Genomic DNA, 19,694 nt, shown 5'->3' with positions numbered 1-19,694 from the left:
ACGCTCGCGATCTGCGTCCCATGCTGGAATTCTGGAATTCTGGCACCACAGACTTGGCCATATATAAACCAGAAGGAAGCCCGTTGAGATTTAGTGGCACTTCGGCATCTTCTCACATCCCCTCCCCACCCTTCCCCCCACCCTCCCCCCCCCCACCGGGAGTGCTCCCCCACCCCCACCCCCAAAGACAAAGACCCCCCATATAGCCTGAACAGACTGTAGGGGCAAGTGCTGTTAGCGAACACCTATGAAGGCCGACACGGCGCACGAGGGGGTGGGTAGCCAACACCACGCCCGGCCGCCTTTGTCTCCCCAGTGGCGACGTTTACGCACTGCACCAGGTACTCATTTGAGGCCGGGTCGACCTAGGGGAGGCCCAGGACCGGTTCAGATAATCGTCACCGGTCTTGGCCGTGAGCAGGAATCAAACTCGGGTTGCCAGGTTCAAAGCGCGACCTCGCTAACTGCTACACCACCGCTCCCACACACCCCCACACACCCCTCTCAAATGGAACACACACACACACACCACACACCTATACGTTGTGTGATCTGTATTTTAACTTAGCGCCCGACATGTGCCAGGCTGTTGTAAACAGTAGAGCTGATAAGCAGTGTACCGCTGCTGCTAAGCCAATTCTTCTGATCAAAGGTCAGAATTCAGACCTTGTTCACGTGAACTATAAAATCGTCAACTTTCAAATGACTCCCCCTCTATCGAAATTGCTAGGAGTGGTTTAGGAGGAGAGTGGTCTCTTGGAGGAGGATATTTAAAACTAAATTTCGATAGAACTTATTTTTGTGTTTAGTTTGTTGTCCTTCCCCCACACCTCCCCATGAGCACGGCAGGCTACGTACGTTGCGAAAAGAAGTTCAACATACACACACACATATACTGTATATATTAGCCACTTATGATCAATTACTCTGCACGTTAATGAGCGATTTTGGATCGGTGCAGTCGCGTTTACCGCGCTGCGCCACGAAACGGGGCTGCCCAAATTCGAAATTCGATTCCTTGCCATGGCTAACATCGGTTGGTGATTATCAACGTGGCCTTAAACGAGAACCTCGGTGCATGTTGCCAACCGCGCGAATGGGAGGTGTACCACCGGCACGCTTACTGCTTGCATAACCCCCTCGTGTGCCATGCCGGCCTTCGTAGGTGTTACTAACAACAGCACATGTGCCGGCAGTCTCTGTGTGTAAGCTCCCCCGAAGTCCAGAAGGCCCGCAGCTGTTTTCTTTGCCTCCCAAATGAATTTGTAGGCGCTTGCTAATTGTAATTTACGCACTTTCGAATGGCTCGCCTCCGTTAAGAAGGCAAAACGTTTTCCAAGGCAATCCGTTAGCGATTCAAAGCACGGGCGTCGAAATGTGACTTGGTGTTATTGCATTGTGCTCCTTAGTCTGCGATGGACCTCATTAATGTATGGGAGTGGCCCTTGTGCCTCTTTGCAGGGAGAGATGCATTCCTCGCTTCACATTACAATGGGGCTGGCACGCATAACCGCCCACTTACAGGCCACGCCACTCGGCAGCGATGTTCGCTGCTTGTCGAACACCCGCGGCGGACCAAGCCATCGCACGGCCCACGCTACGCACCGCACGCACGCATCAGTGGGGGGTTGAGGAGGAGAAGGGGGGGGGGCACGGGGAGACACGAGCGAAAGTAGCCCTATGTTAACCGTGCAACGTTGGGGCCATACCCCCCCCCCCCCGTTGGCGTGTCGGCTGGACCCGTTGATGGAGAGAACCTACAGTATTTACAATTCGAGTATGATGTTTCGCTGGTAATTACAACCACCCTCATCAGGTGACGCCCAGAGTTGTGGAGAATTCGTCCTGCATCAATAAAATTCCGAATGAACAAGCAAAGCTAATTTACGTAATATAACCAATTAATATATTTTGATTTACATTTTGATTTAAAGCTTTCGTGACTGCGGGGATTCATATTCTTGGTTCTTTCAGTAAAGTCACGTAGAAGGGAAACAATAAAATAATAAAAATATAAAACAATAAAATTCTCACGACGTTTCGACTGCAACACAAGCAATCATCATCAGAAAGAACCAAGAATACAATTAATATATCTTAACAATATCTTGTTTGTACATCTCTTCACCCATCTTATTTCAAATTTGTCTCTTTATCAACATCTCATTTCACGACATCGGTCTCCTCTCTCTATATTTTCTAATATCACGACATCTCGATCTGTTGTCCATATTATTCTACATTTATCTGTCGCTCATCTACATCGCTTCCGTCATTTCACAAGGAGATTTATCAATCACGAGGGTGGCAGGGAGCAAAGATAACTTCTGCCAGGCCCCCAAATTCACGAGCACTGCCACTGATCCCTATTGTACAATTATGGGCAAGAACATTTTATTCACATTGTTTTTCCAAGATTAAATCAATTTCAACAATGCCCAAAAGTGTAACGAAGCCCTGGGCATTGGTGCATGGCGCATAGCAGCTGTATGGTAACGTGAGCATGGTCGTGAATGGGTTTGTGGCCCGTCTTTCTCCCAGCTTGTGAAATTGATGTCAATCCACTGCTGGATAAGGCCCTGCACACGTCATGCGTCATCGCTGCTGTTCATTTGACCGTACCTGTAATATAACGAGAGCTTCCAATAGCGTACTGCATCGAGAGCACTGCCGTATTTGATCTCAAACTTGTCCGTTGAGGAATCGCTTAGCTGGCCCTTTGAATTTACTCCGGGCATCCGGTCGACATTCAAAAGTGATAAATGTTCGACAAGTTTTAACGTGTACTATTTGCGGACTATTATTTCACTTGCCATTCATCGCCACGCTCGGCAAGTAGAGTTCCACACCGCTGCCGTCTTGCAATGTGTCGCGAAGCCGGCTGGTGACAGCCGTCATCAGTTCAACATGGCATGGCTGCATCGTCATCATCACCCCCCCCCCCCCTACTCATCCCACCCCGCCTTATCGCCGCCACACTGCACCGCGACCTAACTGAGGACACTTTACGCGTTATCTCAGGCCGGGCCCGTCCGATGATTGTTCAAGTCAATCGCTCGCTCTACCGATTGCCGGTTCATGTTGCTCGACTCGTCGGGATAACACGAGAACAGTTGGGGGTAAAATAAAAATAATTATCGCCTCTCTCTCTCTCTCTCTATGTTCCTTCTCGCACGTGCACCTCTGGTCTGCATCGGTGAGTTATGGTGAAACAGCCCACATGACCCGCAAGCTGTGGGGGAGGCCAATCATCCAGCAGTGGCTCGATAAAAGGTCGTGTACGCGTGCACGGGTGCAAGCGGCAGGTGAATGTTCTGGAGCCTGCGGCGGGTAGTGTGGATTGGCACGATGTGGTCGACCGGTTACGATATTGGTTCCTTACGGACCAAGGCCGTAATTATAATATATATTGGGGGGGGGGGGGGGGGGGTTATGGTTGTACTTTATAAATCCCTAATCTCTGCCATTACATACAATGAAACAAGGAAAGGTAAAAAAACAGAGCAATATAATAAAATACACTATTAGACATTATTGTAAAAACTAAAAAAAAAGTTCATCATATGTGTTAGTGATTTTTTTATATATATCTATATTAGGCAGGAAATGGCAGGGAATTCGTTTTCAAATTTATATATTTTTTTTCTCTCTGGGGGTGTACCCGCTGGAAGATTTGATCCCCCCCAATGTTGACTCCATGGCTACGGCCTTGATACGGGCCACTGGTGTGGCTAGTGTGGTGCGAGTGACTCGCAGGGCTGATTTTACATTTACCGATTCACTCCATCGGTGGTCGGTCGCCTCCTGACCGCTCTGCTATTGCCACTCCCGTGGATACTCAGAATAACACGTGGCAGGAGGCTTTCGCGACCAATATTATTCATAATAAAGGTTTTTGGGTTAGATCGCGTTATTTATAAATGTGTCGTAACCCTCCACCACCCGACACGGCCAATCAGCAAACAAGTGTCACGTTGACAAAAGACAAAATAGCGTGTTGAAGAGTGAATCCACAACATTTACAGTTACTCAAACTGTAAATGTTGTTGATTCACTCTTCAACACACCGGTGGGCTAAAGTAGTGAACTATTTGGCTTTTGTCAACGTGACACTTTTTTGCTGATTGGCCGTGTCGGGTGGTGGAGGGTTACGACACATTTATAAATAACGCGATATAACCCGTGGATACTGTTCCCACGGAACTTTCACTTCTCTGATGCCTCTACTAATTTTGAGAACTCGGGTCTGCCAGACCAACCGTTTCATTTTCATCCATACCGTGTGTGTTGAATCAGGACACTGCAGGTCACAACAATACACTCCTCAGCCACTCACTCGCCACGCTGAACATCACAGCACTTCTCTCTCTGCCTCTCCCCTTGCCGTGTGCCACCCCTCTGGAATTCTGTCCCATCGTCGTCTGTCTTCCCAAGCGCTTAACAATCTTATCTCAAATCAAGAAACTTATGAACAGTATTATCCACCGACACCTTCAGTAGCGCTGTTTGTTGCTGGTCCCTTTGCTCATCGTCTGTGTCAGGGAGTTGAGTTGGCGAGTGTTGGCTGGCATTGGCAACTGTGTCTGTATGCAGCTGGGTGTGTTGGTACGTAGGCGCTCGTTAACAGCACTTGCCCCCAACAGTCCGTGAAGGCTCTACGGGGGATCTGGGCTTTGCACTGGCACTGCTGGTGTTATGCGTGTGGCAGGCCACGGTAATGCTCGACTGTTACAGGACTGGTGAATGAACGCCTCTTGTGGCGTGTGCGCTGTGGTTAGGTATCTGCTCGTATTGGGAGATTGTTGTTGGCCTGCATTGGCAATGGTGGCTGTATGTATGTGTGTGTAGCTGGCTGTGCTGGGGAAGTGATGAAATTAACAGGGGGGGGGGGGGGGGTGGTAAGTAGTCGGAGGAGAGGAGAGGATTGTGTGGCCAGACTTGGGAGCGGCAGGCAGTGTCACTTTACAGCCAGGATCCTGAAAGGGCCCCTTTGTGTCGGTGTCTGAAAACTTTTACCAGGCCAGTAAAAGTAAACACTTGGCTAGGGGCGGGCGGCCACCAATGTGGCCAGTGTGTGAAGGGTAACCTACCCAATGTGACCAATGTGTGAAGGGTAACCTACCCAATGTGACCAGTGTGTGAAGGGTAACCTACCCAATGTAGCCAGTGTGTGAAGAGTAACCTACCCAATGTGACCAGTGTGTGAAGGGTAACCTACCCAATGTGGCCAGTGTGTGAAGGGTAACCTACCCAATGTGACCAGTGTGTGAAGGGTAACCTACCCAATGTGACCAGTGTGTGAAGGGTAACCTACCCAATGTGGCCAGTGTGTGAAGGGTAACCTACCCAATGTGACCAGTGTGTGAAGGATAACCTACCCAATGTGACCAGTGTGTGAAGGGTAACCTACCCAATGTAGCCAGTGTGTGAAGAGTAACCTACCCAATGTGACCAGTGTGTGAAGGGTAACCTACCCAATGTGGCCAGTGTGTGAAGGGTAACCTACCCAATGTGACCAGTGTGTGAAGGGTAACCTACCCAATGTGACCAGTGTGTGAAGGGTAACCTACCCAATGTGACCAGTGTGTGAAGGGTAACCTACCCAATGTGACCAGTGTGTGAAGGATAACCTACCCAATGTGACCAGTGTGTGAAGGGTAACCTACCCAATGTGGCCAGTGTGTGAAGGGTAACCTACCCAATGTAGCCAGTATGTGAAGGGTAACCTACCCAATGTGACCAGTGTGTGAAGGGTAACCTACCCAATGTGACCAGTGTGTGAAGGGTAACCTACCCAATGTGGCCAGTGCGTGAAGGGTAACCTACCCAATGTGGCCAGTGCGTGAAGGGTAACCTACCCAATGTGGCCAGTGTGTGAAGGGTAACCTACCCAATGTGACAAGTGTGTGAAGGGTAACCTACCCAATGTGGCCACTGTGTGAATGGTAACCTACCCAATGTGGCCACTGTGTAAAGGGTAACCTACCCAATGTGACAAGTGTGTGAAGGGTAACCTACCCAATGTGGCCAGTGTGTGAAGGGTAACCTACCCAATGTGACCAGTGTGTGAAGGGTAACCTACCCAATGTGACCAGTGTATGAAGGGTAACCTACCCAATGTGACCAGTGTGTGAAGGGTAACCTACCCAATGTGGCCATTGTGCGAAGGGTAACCTACCCAATGTGACAAGTGTGTGAAGGGTAAGCTACCCAATGTGGCCAGTGTGTGAAGGGTAACCTACCCAATGTGACCAGTGTGTGAAGGGTAACCTACCCAATGTGACCAGTGTGTGAAGGGTAACCTACCCAATGTGACCAGTGTGTGAAGGGTAACCTACCCAATGTGACCAGTGTGTGAAGGGTAACCTACCCAATGTGGCCAGTGTGCGAAGGGTAACCTACCCAATGTGACAAGTGTGTGAAGGGTAACCTACCCAATGTGGCCAGTGTGTGAAGGGTAACCTACCCAATGTGGCCAGTGTGTGAAGGGTAACCTACCCAATGTGGCCAGTGTGTGAAGGGTAACCTACCCAACGTGACCAGTGCGTGAAGGGTAACCTACCCAATGTAGGCAGTGTGTGAAGGGTAACCTAACCAATGTGGCCAGTGTGTGAAGGGTAACCTACCCAATGTAGCCAGTGTGTGAAGGGTAACCTACCCAATGTGACCAGTGTGTGAAGGGTAACCTACCCAATGTGACCAGTGTGTGAAGGGTAACCTACCCAATGTGACCAGTGTGTGAAGGGTAACCTACCCAATGTGACCAGTGTGTGAAGGGTAACCTACCCAATGTGACCAGTGTGTGAAGGGTAACCTACCCAATGTGGCCAGTGTGCGAAGGGTAACCTACCCAATGTGACAAGTGTGTGAAGGGTAACCTACCCAATGTGGCCAGTGTGTGAAGGGTAACCTACCCAATGTGGCCAGTGTGTGAAGGGTAACCTACCCAATGTGGCCAGTGTGTGAAGGGTAACCTACCCAACGTGACCAGTGCGTGAAGGGTAACCTACCCAATGTAGGCAGTGTGTGAAGGGTAACCTACCCAATGTGGCCAGTGTGTGAAGGGTAACCTACCCAATGTGACCAGTGCGTGAAGGGTAACCTACCCAATGCGGCCAGTGTGTGAAGGGTAACCTAACCAATGTGGCCAGTGTGTGAAGGGTAACCTACCCAATGTAGCCAGTGTGTGAAGGGTAACCTACCCAATGTGACAAGTGTGTGAAGGGTAACCTACCCAATGTGACCAGTGTGTGAAGGGTAACCTACCCAATGTGACCAGTGTGTGAAGGGTAACCTACCCAATGTGACCAGTGTGTGAAGGGTAACCTACTCAATGTGGCCAGTGTGTGAAGGGTAACCTACCCTATGTAGTCAGTGTGTGAAGGGTAACCTACCCAATGTGACCAGTGTGTGAAGGGTAACCTACCCAATGTGACCAGTGTGTGAAGGGTAACCTACCCAATGTGGCCAGTGTGTGAAGGGTAACCTACCCTATGTAGTCAGTGTGTGAAGGGTAACCTACCCAATGTGACCAGTGTGTGAAGGGTAACCTACCCAATGTGACCAGTGTGTGAAGGGTAACCTACCCATTGTGGCCAGTGTGTGAAGGGTAACCTACCCAATGTGGCCAGTGTGTGAAGGGTAACCTACCCTATGTAGTCAGTGTGTGAAGGGTAACCTACCCAATGTGACCAGTGTGTGAAGGGTAACCTTCCCCTATGTAGTCAGTGTGTGAAGGGTAACCTACCCAATGTGACCAGTGTGTGAAGGGTAACCTACCCAATGTGACCAGTGTGTGAAGGGTAACCTACCCATTGTGACCAGTGTGTGAAGGGTAACCTACCCAATGTGGCCAGTGTGTGAAGGGTAACCTGAAGAAGGCATTGGTTCGGCAACTTGTACACAACGGGACACTTGTAGGATTTAAAATGTGAGGCCTAGAGGGGGGGTTCAGGAGGGCGAAGACCTCGTGCTTTCAGAGGCTCATTGCGCTGCGCAGACACCGCGGAAATTCCGCGGTGTTTTTATTCCAGGCTTCGGCCGGGCGGCCCGTGATTTAAACCGCGTTCTCGAGCGGCGTGAGCTGATGAACTCTGCGCAGTCATGAATCGCTCCACAACACCACCAACACACACACACAAATACAATCTCATCACGTTAAAGTGGCTGAAGTCTACTTATGCGAAATAAAAAAGTTTTGTTTGACTGTGATTGCTTGCCTGGACCGGTTTCTGCTGCTTCTTGGGAATCGGGGTTTTTAGTAATAGGTTTTACCCTTTTAACTGGCACAAAAACTGACACCTTTATTCAAGGCATCATGTTTGCAATAACCACAACACAAGCAGTCAAAATGCAAACAAAAGAGACAACTCTGATAATAATATGCACTGTCCTTGAATTTGATTGGTCCACACCCGAGACGGCTTTTCTTAGAGCCTAGTCTCCACTGGTGTTGGACCAGAAGACGCCAAAAGGCGTACAACTCAAAAACAGCGCACTATCAGAGTATTGAGGGCTCGGGGTGAGCATTTACATTATGAGACCTCCTTTGCCAGAAACAAGATATAGGAATAGGTTTTACCCTTTTAACTGGCACAAAAACTGACACCTTTATTCTGGTCCAACACCAGTGGAGACTAGGCTCTAAGAAAAGCTGTCTCGGGTGTGGACCAATCAAATTCAAGGACAGTGCATATTATTATCAGAGTTGTCTCTTTTGTTTGCATTTTGACTGCTTGTGTTGTGGTTATTGCAAACATGATGCCTTGAATAAAGGTGTCAGTTTTTGTGCCAGTTAAAAGGGTAAAACCTATTACTATATCTTGTTACTGGCAAAGGAGGTCTCATAATGTAATCGGGGTTTTTATTTTATAGTGGAAGCTACTTTTCACAGATGTCCAGTAGAGGCGGGTCAGACCGTCACTACAACAACAACAACAAACAACACACAAACACTACAGGAGTGCAAAGTGCAAGGCAAGGTAAACACATCACCCAAACGCAAGCAAAAATAAAACGAAACCATCCCCATCCTGCTCACCACGTGAGAGATGCACGATGCCAATAGCGCAGTCGCCGAAAACATTGAGCAAACAGATTTTAATAAGCGTAGTGAGATGCGTTGAGCGTAAATTCGAATTCCCTAACCAGGAGCCAGGCATCTGTCATAGGCATGGAACTTGCTTCTTGTCTACCCACCCCCCCCAAATCCCCTGTTACCCCCTGCTGCTTGGATGGTCATGTGACTACTACCCCACCACCACTTTGCTCACCCCACCATCCTTCCCACCACTCGGACGCTTGTGCCGATGGATGCCCACCAAACTCACTCCACGCAACTCGCCGCTCGCATCACTCGCATCACCGAGTCGCCAACACTCGCGGGCGGACGCTCACGTCCAACGAGGCACGATGGCAGTGTTCGTGCCTCGCAGCTGGAAGGACAGCCTGGGTTCGATTCCCGGCTCGGGTGACTCTCTGTATGGGACAAATGCTCTGACACACCGGAGCGCTGTATACTAGTAACGAATCGCCACGTTCTGTTTACGTGGCAAACATTAATAATTGGCTGCGTCGGGTGGTGGCGGGTTTAACGACACATTTATATATCTACGTGATCTAACCCCCCCCCAAAAAAAACTTGTATTACGGATGATATTGGTGGCGAAAGCTTCCTGCGCGTTAAACTTTCTGTATGGAGTTTGTATGTTCTGTGTGGGTTTCCTCTGCGTTTTCTGGTTTCCTCCTATTGTGTGTAAAAAAAACCCTACAATTTAACTGGTGTTGGTGAAACATCCCAATGCTGAAAAATCATCTGCAAACTACTCGATGAGGATTGCACTATAAACATCGCCCCCCCCCCCCCCCCCTACTGTGAAAACTTCAGAATCAGAATATTTACTCATACGGGAGGAATCGAATGAGCTATAATGCTGGTTTTTAACAATGTCCAGTAGGGGCACAAGGTAAGAACGTTACAACAACAAACAGTACAATAACACGATAGTAGTGCAAAGTACAGGAAAGGTCAACAAAGCACCCATAAACACGCAAAGAAAACTCAACCATCCCCATCCTAGCAGCCGACTGTGGTATTCACTTAATTGTTCAGAAACGACCTGGCCACAAAAATGAATAGCTCCACAAAAGTGGCTTCTCACTTGGCAGAACCCTCCTGCAAAAAGAGGGTTTGAGACTTCCGGGGTAAATAAAAAAACCGAGCAAAGATCGCTCGCCGGGAACGCTGCCATCAACACGAAACTCTGGCCACGAGGCCCCCGACTCGCCCACAAAACACCACCCACCTACAGCATTCATGTCCACCAACACGTACATCACCTACTGCTGCCTGTGTAGACGCAGTCTGTGTAGGCTACGTGGTGGGTGGCAGTTTGCTTATTTGTGTGTGTGTAGGCGCGGGGGGGGGGGGGGTCTCGACAGCTGACGAGAAGCTCCCACCGAGCATGTGCGGCGAAACGTCGGACATCACGACGACGGACGGCGCGCGCGCTACGACCAGAACACGCGCGGGAGAGCTGTACAGAGTTGATTTGAAGCTTTCGTGACTGCAGGAATCCATACTCTTTGGTTCTTTCGGTAAAGTCACGTGGGTCGCTTTGCCACCTGATGACGGACGCTTGTGTTGCGCCCGAAACGTCGTGATTGATTTTATTTTATGCTTTACGTGACTTTACCGAAAGAACAAAAGAGTTTGTACAGAGTTGTTACAGCACCGACGTGCTGTTGGGGCAAATGCAGTTAGCTCGCCACACGTGGTGGAGGTTGCCAGCATCACACCCTGGTCACCTTCGGCTTCCCAGTGCCGATGTTGACACTCTGCCAGGTACCCAACAGAGGCGGATGTCGATGGGTAGGCAAACAGAGGAGCCACTCGAATTGTGAATGTCGTGGGTTTACTCTCCAACACACCCGTGTGCGCTGGACTAGGAACGAATTTGGCACGTTTTGTTCACGTGACAAACCTTGCCAATTGGCTGTGTCGGGTGGTGGCGGGTTTGACGACATTTACGCGATCTAACCCCAAAAAAACCTCAAACAGAGGCATTTTTTATTTATTTTCATACCCAATCAGAATTAGTGTTGTCTCTGGGGGGGGGGGGGGAGTGTGCATGTAGCGTGGTGTGGACCCACCAACATTCGGGCAAAATGGGACACGGACACTCCCATGCCCCAGGACTGTTTTCTCTTTGGCTGTTTTTGTATGCATGTTGAACTTCTTTAGCACCGTACGTAGCCATCCGCGCTTGTTTTTTTTAACGCCATTTTTGTCGTTTTGGTGACCCCCCCCCCACCCCCCCGGGTCTGCCACTCTTGATCTATCGCGAGGTCTCGCCCCGTCAAGCAAGATAAACTTGACTCCCAAAACGTATTTTTCGCGTGGATAGACTCCGGAAATTCCCTCCCATCGTCTCTCCTCCAAAGTTCTTGCAGCCCGTGCCCAATTCAAGAAAAAACTGTTTCATCTCTTACCCGTCCCACCTTCCGATAGGGGCCGTTTGTTTCTGGCCTGCGCCCAACAAACCGTGACAAAGAAGGGAGGGAGTGGGGTGACGGGGCGAAACGCATTGGCACCAGAATTTATTTTGTTGTAGCGGTTGCGCTCCGTGCGTGCGTTTGCGTTTTGGCACGAGGGCAATGTCCTGCGGCCTCCACCCCTTACACTCCCTGCATCCACCCACAAGCACTGCACCCACCCACAAGCACTGAACCCACACACTCCCTGCATCCACCCACAAGCACTGAACCCACACACTCCCTGCATTCACCCACAAGCACTGAACCCACCCACAAGCACTGAACCCACACACTCCCTGCATTCACCCACACTCACTGCACACTCACTGCACCCACCCACACTGCACCCACCCACACTGCACCCACCCACACTCACTGCACCCACCCACACTCACTGCACCCACCCACACTGCACCCACCCACACTGCACCCACCCACACTGCCAATACCAACAGCCGCCATTCGCCACTAAGTGACAGTGATGTCACCACGGCGCCTGTGCCAGGGTAGGTGCACTTTGAGGCCACGTGAAGTGTCGAAGGCTCGCTGACAGGAGGTGGTCTCGGGACAGACCCAGGTGGTGCCACGGGTTGGCTGACTGAGATGACCGGTGGATGCACCACCTGTAACCCCCTTACTGTGCCAACTTGATGCATTTTATCCGCCCGGCGCGCCGCTCGTTGTTGTGAGCGTCGCTCCTCTGCCCTCCGATGTTGCTGGAGGGCGACTGCCTCCAACTGCCCAGTAGCAGCAGCAGCGTCCTTCACGAGCCTCCTCCATGCACTCACCCACACTCAACCACCCACTCACCCACACTCAACCACCCACTCACCCACACTCACTCACACACTCACCCACACTCACTCACACACCCACCCACCCACACTCACACACTCACCCACCCACCCACACTCACACACCCACCCACCCACACTCACACACCCACCCACCCACCCACACTCACATACCCACCCACCCACCCACACATACCCACCCACCCACCCACACTCACACACCCACCCACACTCACACACCCACCCACACTCACACACCCACCCACACTCACACACCCACCCACACTCACACACCCACCCACACTCACACACCCACCCACACACCCACACCCACCCACACACCCACCCACACTCACACAACCACCCACCCACACTCACACAACCACCCACCCACACTCACACACCCACCCACACTCACACACCCACCCACGCACACTCACACACCCACCCACCCACACTCACACACCCACACCCACCCACACTCACACACCCACACCCACCCACACTCACACACCCACCCACCCACACTCACACACCCACCCACCCACACTCACACACCCACCCACCCACACTCACACACCCACCCACCCACCCACACTCACACACCCACCCACCCACCCACACTCACACACCCACCCACCCACACTCACACACCCACCCACCCACACTCACACACCCACCCACCCACACTCACACACCCACCCACCCACACTCACCCACCCACACTCACCCACCCACACTCACCCACCCACACTCACACACCCACACTCACACACCCACCCACACACACTAACACACCCACCCACACACACTCACACACCCACCCACACACACTCACACACCCACCCACCCACACTCACACACCCACCCACACTCACTCACACACCCACCCACACTCACTCACACACCCACCCACACCCACTCACTCACACACCCACACACCCACCCACCCACACACCCACACACCCACCCACCCACCCACACACCCACACACCCACACACCCACCCACCCACCCACACACCCACCCACCCACCCACACACCCACCCACCCACCCACACACCCACACACCCACACACCCACCCACCCACCCACACACCCACACACCCACACACCCACACACCCACCCACCCACCCACACACCCACACACCCACCCACCCACCCACACACCCACACACCCACCCACACACCCACACACCCACACACCCACCCACACACCCACACACCCACCCACACACCCACACACCCACTCACACACCCACACACCCACACACCCACTCACACACCCACACACACCCACCCACACTCACGCAGCCAGCCTTATCTCGCCTCCATTTATTTATTTATACGGGAAACCGGTTCTGTGAGTTGTTACCAGCGACCGGATGCGTTGAACCCCTTCCCCGATTCTCTCTGTCCCAATAAGGACTGATTTGCATGATAAACTCATGGAACATTCCGCCTGGCCATTGTATGTGTGTGTGTGGGGAGAGAGAGGGGGGGTGAGACATTCATGACGGTCGATTAGGCACGTGCGGTGTCGGATTATCGTAGTAGCAAAAGTAGCTCCATATGCTACGGACCCCGCACTTTCAAGCAATCAATTTCGGTTCAGTGATTCTGCACTCGCTCTATTACTATACTACTATACTGCCTTCAACTTTTATGAACGACTGGGTGTTTAAGGTTAGCGATTTGTCGTATTATCTGGCTGTATAGCAAATGAAAAAATCCAATTACTTTACCGTGCAAGTTAAACGTTTATGTGTTTTAATATTTACGCGTTTTATTTCTAGGGCCCCTTTATAACATACGCTACAGGCCCCGTACTAGCTTAATCCACTGGGCACGTGCACAGCATGTGACTACATTATTCGTATTTTAGTGCACGAGCCCCCAGACCACACATCACATTTGTCGGTCGGAGCGTGGTTGGTTCCAATGTCCTTATTGTGACCAATAACAGAGAATTCTGTGATAACCAATTTGGAGCCAATGGGGGGCTCTCAAGTAATTCACGCGTACACGCCGGGTAACAAAACAGGCGGCGCCACCAGTGATGTTGCTACCTTGAGTGGTAACCGAGTTAAGGCCGTGGCCCGCGGGCTATTTAAACGGAGGGGATTTGTCCGTGTGGAAAAGGTTGGCCCGTAGTGGGTGACACGAACCCGAGTTTGGCAGTCGCTGAATGTGCCCTACTGGACATCTCTAGAACAAAATAGCTTCCCAGCTCATCGGATTTCCCCAGTGCAAACAAAGGTCCTGATTTTGTACCCTAACGAAGTCTCGTACTATGAACTGGGTTGACACCGGGGTGGTGAACGTAGCGGCCACGAGTGGATGTCGAGGACAATGTAGTCCCCATTATACGATGCTGGTTTAGACCCTTGGGTGTGATTTTTATTGCGTGCGTGTGTGTGTCGCGAGATTTGGGCGGTGGTGGCTATGCACGTGGTCTGTAATCTAGTACCGCGGAGGCGAGGGTTGATGGATCGCACGGATACAGGTTTTTCCCTCGCTTTATGCGGTAGATGCGCTCTAAAAAAAAGTGGCTCGCAAAGCGAAACCGCTCGAGGCCGCTGCCTGCCGAATGTCGCATCCAGCACGCAAACAATGTCGTCCCACGTCTGACCGGCCAGCTTCGTACGAGTGAATTCAAATCGCATAATATCGCGAATCTTGGGTAGATATAGGCGAGCCACGTGCACGCCAAATCGCGCAAAACCGAACCCGCGCAAAGCGGGGGGAAAACCTGCCTTGTGAAATTCCCTTCCCGTGGGCGTCGAGGAGCCCCCCATACCATGGCTCACCAGGCGAAGGCGGCGCAGCAAGTGTGGACTCCGCCTGTCCCATCTGTACGGGATGACAGTGTTGCCACAGCGCACGTGTGGGTCTCCTCCGAGTGCTCTGGATTCCTTCCCACGTGTAAAAAAACATTATTTGGGCCAAATAATTATTTGGCCGAAGCACCTTAATATATACTCGACCATAGAACTTGGGCAATTGTTGGTCGTGCCCGCTCGCCGTGTGGCTGACTTCCAAGCTCGTCTGCGGTCCCTCGTTCTCTCTCTTCGAGAGCGTTGCCGAAAAACCGTGCCGACGCTTTCGCATGTTGAAAATGACCGTGTTGTTGAGAGAAGAAAACAATTGATCAATTGGAACCTTTCGTCGTTACCTTACCTGTGTAACGTGCGCGCCCGCGTGTTTGCGTAACAGGAAAGCCTGCACCAGGTGATCGTCATGCCGCTTCCGGACGTTCTGGCGTTGGCTCGAGACCCTCACTCAGGTATGGGCGCCCCCCGGCAGGGGTACGCAGGGCACACAAACATGGAGAGGTGTGCTGTTCACGAGCACCAATAAAGGCCGGTGGCACATGTGGGGGTGGGTGGCCAGCACCACGCTCAGCCGTCTCCTTTGTCTCCCCGGTGCAGTTGTTTACACACCGCACCAGGTACTTGCTCAAGGCTGAGTCGGCCTCGGGGAGGCCCCAGGACCGGTTCAGGTATTCGTCACCGACGTTGGCCGTGCGCGGGAATCGAACTCGGGTTCGTCGGATTTATGATCGCCGCTCGATAACCGCTAAACTAGTGCTCCCCATACACACACGGCACACACAGGGCGCACACACAGACACACACACAGGGCACACACGCATGCACAGGGCACAGACAATCCGCACGCAGGGCATACACGCACACACACAGGGCACACACACGGCACACACACGGCACACGCACTGGGCATACACAGGGCATACACAGGGCATGCACAGGGCACACATACACATGGACACCCACGTACAGGCACCTCCTCGCGCATCCATGACCTTTCGCACACAATCGGTGGCTGGAAATGTTTGATCTTCAGAATGGGATACTCTAGGTGGTCTGGAGACATTGCCTTCAACACAGAGTCCATCACTCTACCACTGTCAGCGTTTACATCATCATAATCCCTTTTCATGGGTTTTTTTCTCCTCCGACACATTTTTGCATTTGACAATTCATTTTTCCCCGATTGTGCATTTGGCTTCATGCCAGGAGACGAGGCCCCCATTCGGTTCTCTCGCAGAGCAGTGGCAACCCCCCTTCCGGGTTCGAGAACGGCTCACAGAAGTGGACGTCACAGAGCCCCACCTCTGTTGTCCCCCTTTTCAAGGGACCATCTGGTCCACACGCAAAACTTTCCCACCCGCTCAGGATATGCGAGTAACATTCGTTGCATGACAGTGAAACCGATACTTGAATCCCAGAGATGCAAAAATCCAATTTCAAGTGATAATTATTCTTTGCCGTCATTGTTGGACCGGGTTCAGACCTTCAACTCACCGCCACTTGTGAACCCAGTTTTAATTACAGGCAGTTACCTGAATGCAAACCCCAGGTTCTAAGCTGTACCAGCTGACACCTGAGATCCTAGGTTCAAATTACTACAATCAGCACAATCGTTAGTCATGATTATTATTATCTGTCTTTTCTTTGTAAATCTTTGCTGGCCTTCAGGACGGCGTTGTCATCTGGACTGGTCACCTGGCCCTTTCAATGTTCCTGGCTGCAGAGGACACGCGATAGCATAATTGTGTCTGGAGGGCACGGGGCATCACGGTTCAAAACGTGGCCCTGTTCCAATGAGAAATTAGATCGTGCGCAGCGTGCCGTCCGACTTTCTCCCTCCCCCTGGCTCTTGTGAAATGCTGGCACTGTTTGGCCAATGTAGGTATGTACGTTGAACTTCTTTAGCACTGTACGTAGCCAACTGTGCTAATCGGAGGTGCAGGTGGAGGACAACAAACTAAAGGCATAAATAAAAAATCGCACAAAGGTTTAGGCGTTCACCCAGCTTCCACTACAATGCGGGGAGCCACCAGAAACAGAAACGCTCGCTGTGGCATATCCGAGCCGAGCCAGCGCTGAGCACTCACCGTACAGGTGAATTCCCACTGGGCATTTGCCGTGCCGAGCCGAGCCATAATAAAATCGAGATACGCTGGCCTCGCGTGACATCTGAATCTGGCTTGGGGCCAAGCAGGGCCAGCGGCGGGGTTAATGATGCGTTCATTAGGTGGGACCGTTGGCAGCATGGCTCGGCCTGTGCAGTGAAAAAACAAACCTGGTGCCTCCTGAGTTGGCTCGGCACAGGCCCCGGCATGGCTTGGCTGTACGGTGGAAAAAAAACGTCTTAAGTGGCTGTGACATTGAGGCCGGGTGGATCAGAGGTATGAGCGTTGCACTGGCACCGCTGAGATCCTGGGTTCTAATCGTGATTTCGGCTGCCCGTGATTAAACCAGGTGTAGTGAGTATGTGGCCTCAGCCCAATCACAAATGACTGCACACTACAAAAGAAAAAATCCATCGGTAAGTTTGTTTCTGCACCAAATTTGGCTAAAATTCCAGGTCTGAGAGTCAAACGGTGAGGTTTGACACTTGGTTCACGGCAAAGGGAGATCAGATCTGGCGCAGCGTCTCGCGATCCGACATCGCGATCGCGATCAAATTAGAATGACGTGTTTATATATAAATATTCCTTAAAGTGGCCGCGACACCACAGCGACGCTCGCGCCCGGGCTAGGTGATGCACTTCTGGGCCACACGCGGGGGAGTGGCAACGGCTCGGCAGGCAGGCTGTCGCAGGGACGCAACGCTCGGCAAGTACCGCTCACCTGAGTCGCGTCGTCGTCCGTGTCGTTGTGGGTGCCGGGCAGAGCGCAGCGTGCAAGAATTGAGGAGGGTGCTTCTGCTCATGCTGGGGTGTGCCGTGCAGGTGAGCTGCCCAACCCACCCATCCACAACACGCCACCCTAAACTAAACTAACATTTTTTATTGCCATATAGGGTAAAACATATTGTTATTTTTCATCATTGTTGAAGCTTCAAATGAAGATTGTTGGTACTGGCAAAAATGTCCCGTCGACATAACTTGCTCGAACCAAGCTTTAAAGTGCTCTCACGCTTGCATTGTCTTTGTTGCTGTTCGCCTTTTGGCGTCCTCTGGTCTAACACTGGTGAGACTAGGCCCTAAAGGCCAATCAGTTTCAAAGACGACGCATCTATAATTATCAGAGCATGTTAGCGTGTTTGCATGTTCACCACAAGCACGTGTGGTTAATGCGGAATTGCTGCCTTGCAAAAGGTTTCTATTTGGTGTTTCAACATCTTGACACCTGTTGTATTGCCAGAAAGGGTGAAACCTATTTTTATTTTTCATCATTTTTTATCCTGGCAAAAAGGGTCCCATAAGATGTAAAAAAAATTTTTATTTTACCAGGTAAGGCCCACTGCACCATAATAGCTCTTTTTCAGAAGCTTTGCATTGTGTCCACCGAAGTGTCATTGTGTCCACCGTAGTGTCATTGTGTCCACCGCAGTATCATTGTGTCTACCGTAGTGTCATTGTGTCCACCATAGTGTCATTGTGTCCACCACTGTGTCATTGTGTCCACCATAGTGTCATTGTGTCCACCACTGTCATTGTGTCCACCACTGTCATTGTGTCCACCGTAGTGTCATTGTGTCCACCACTGTCATTGTGTCCACCGTAGTGTCATTGTGTCCACCGTAGTGTCATTGTGTCCACCACTGTCATTGTGTCCACCATAGTGTCATTGTGTCCACCATAGTGTCATTGTGTCCACCACTGTGTCATTGTGTCCACCATAGTGTCATTGTGTCCACCACTGTCATTGTGTCCACCACTGTCATTGTGTCCACCGTAGTGTCATTGTGTCCACCACTGTCATTGTGTCCACTGTAGTGTCATTGTGTCCACCGTAGTGTCATTGTGTCCACCACTGTCATTGTGTCCACCACAGTGTCATTGTGTCCACCACAGTGTCATTGTGTCCACCGCAGTGTCATTGTGTCCACCGTAGTGTCATTGTGTCCACCACTGTCATTGTGTCCACCATAGTGTCATTGTGTCCACCACTGTCATTGTGTCCACCGTAGTGTCATTGTGTCCACCACAGTGTCATTGTGTCCACCACAGTGTCATTGTGTCCACCACAGTGTCATTGTGTCCACCGCAGTGTCATTGTGTCCACCACTGTCATTGTGTCCACCACTGTCATTGTGTCCACCGCAGTGTCATTGTGTCCACCACTGTCATTGTGTCCACCACAGTGTCATTGTGTCTACCGTAGTGTCATTGTGTCCACCATAGTGTCATTGTGTCCACCACTGTCATTGTGTCCACCCCAGTGTCATTGTGTCCACGCAGTGTCATTGTGTCCACCACTGTCATTGTGTCCACCACTGTCATTGTGTCCACCGCAGTGTCATTGTGTCCACCGCAGTGTCATTGTGTCCACCACAGTGTCATTGTGCCCACCATAGTGTCATTGTGTCCACCACTGTCATTGTGTCCAC

The 19,694-nt window shown here is 51.3% G+C and overlaps 1 protein-coding gene across 2 annotated transcripts in view; it reads left to right on the top strand.

Moving 5' to 3' along the window:
* LOC116953879 (uncharacterized) overlaps positions 1-19,694 on the top strand; it is a 68,984-nt gene that overhangs the window by 14,352 nt on the left and 34,938 nt on the right. For both annotated transcript variants that reach the window (XM_076051976.1, XM_032974166.2), the window contains exons 4-5: positions 15,546-15,615; positions 18,032-18,090. In XM_076051976.1, coding sequence (XP_075908091.1) covers positions 15,546-15,615; positions 18,032-18,090 — 129 coding nt within the window. The remainder of the gene's footprint in view (positions 1-15,545; positions 15,616-18,031; positions 18,091-19,694) is intronic.

Source organism: Petromyzon marinus, chromosome 53 (genome assembly GCF_048934315.1).
Source record: "Petromyzon marinus isolate PM22_M1 ecotype Great Lakes invasive population chromosome 53, UKy_Petmar_22M1.pri1.0, whole genome shotgun sequence".
Taxonomy (NCBI): domain Eukaryota; kingdom Metazoa; phylum Chordata; class Hyperoartia; order Petromyzontiformes; family Petromyzontidae; genus Petromyzon; species Petromyzon marinus.
Note: the sequence above shows the minus strand (reverse complement) of the source record. Positions and strands in the feature narration are given on the sequence as shown.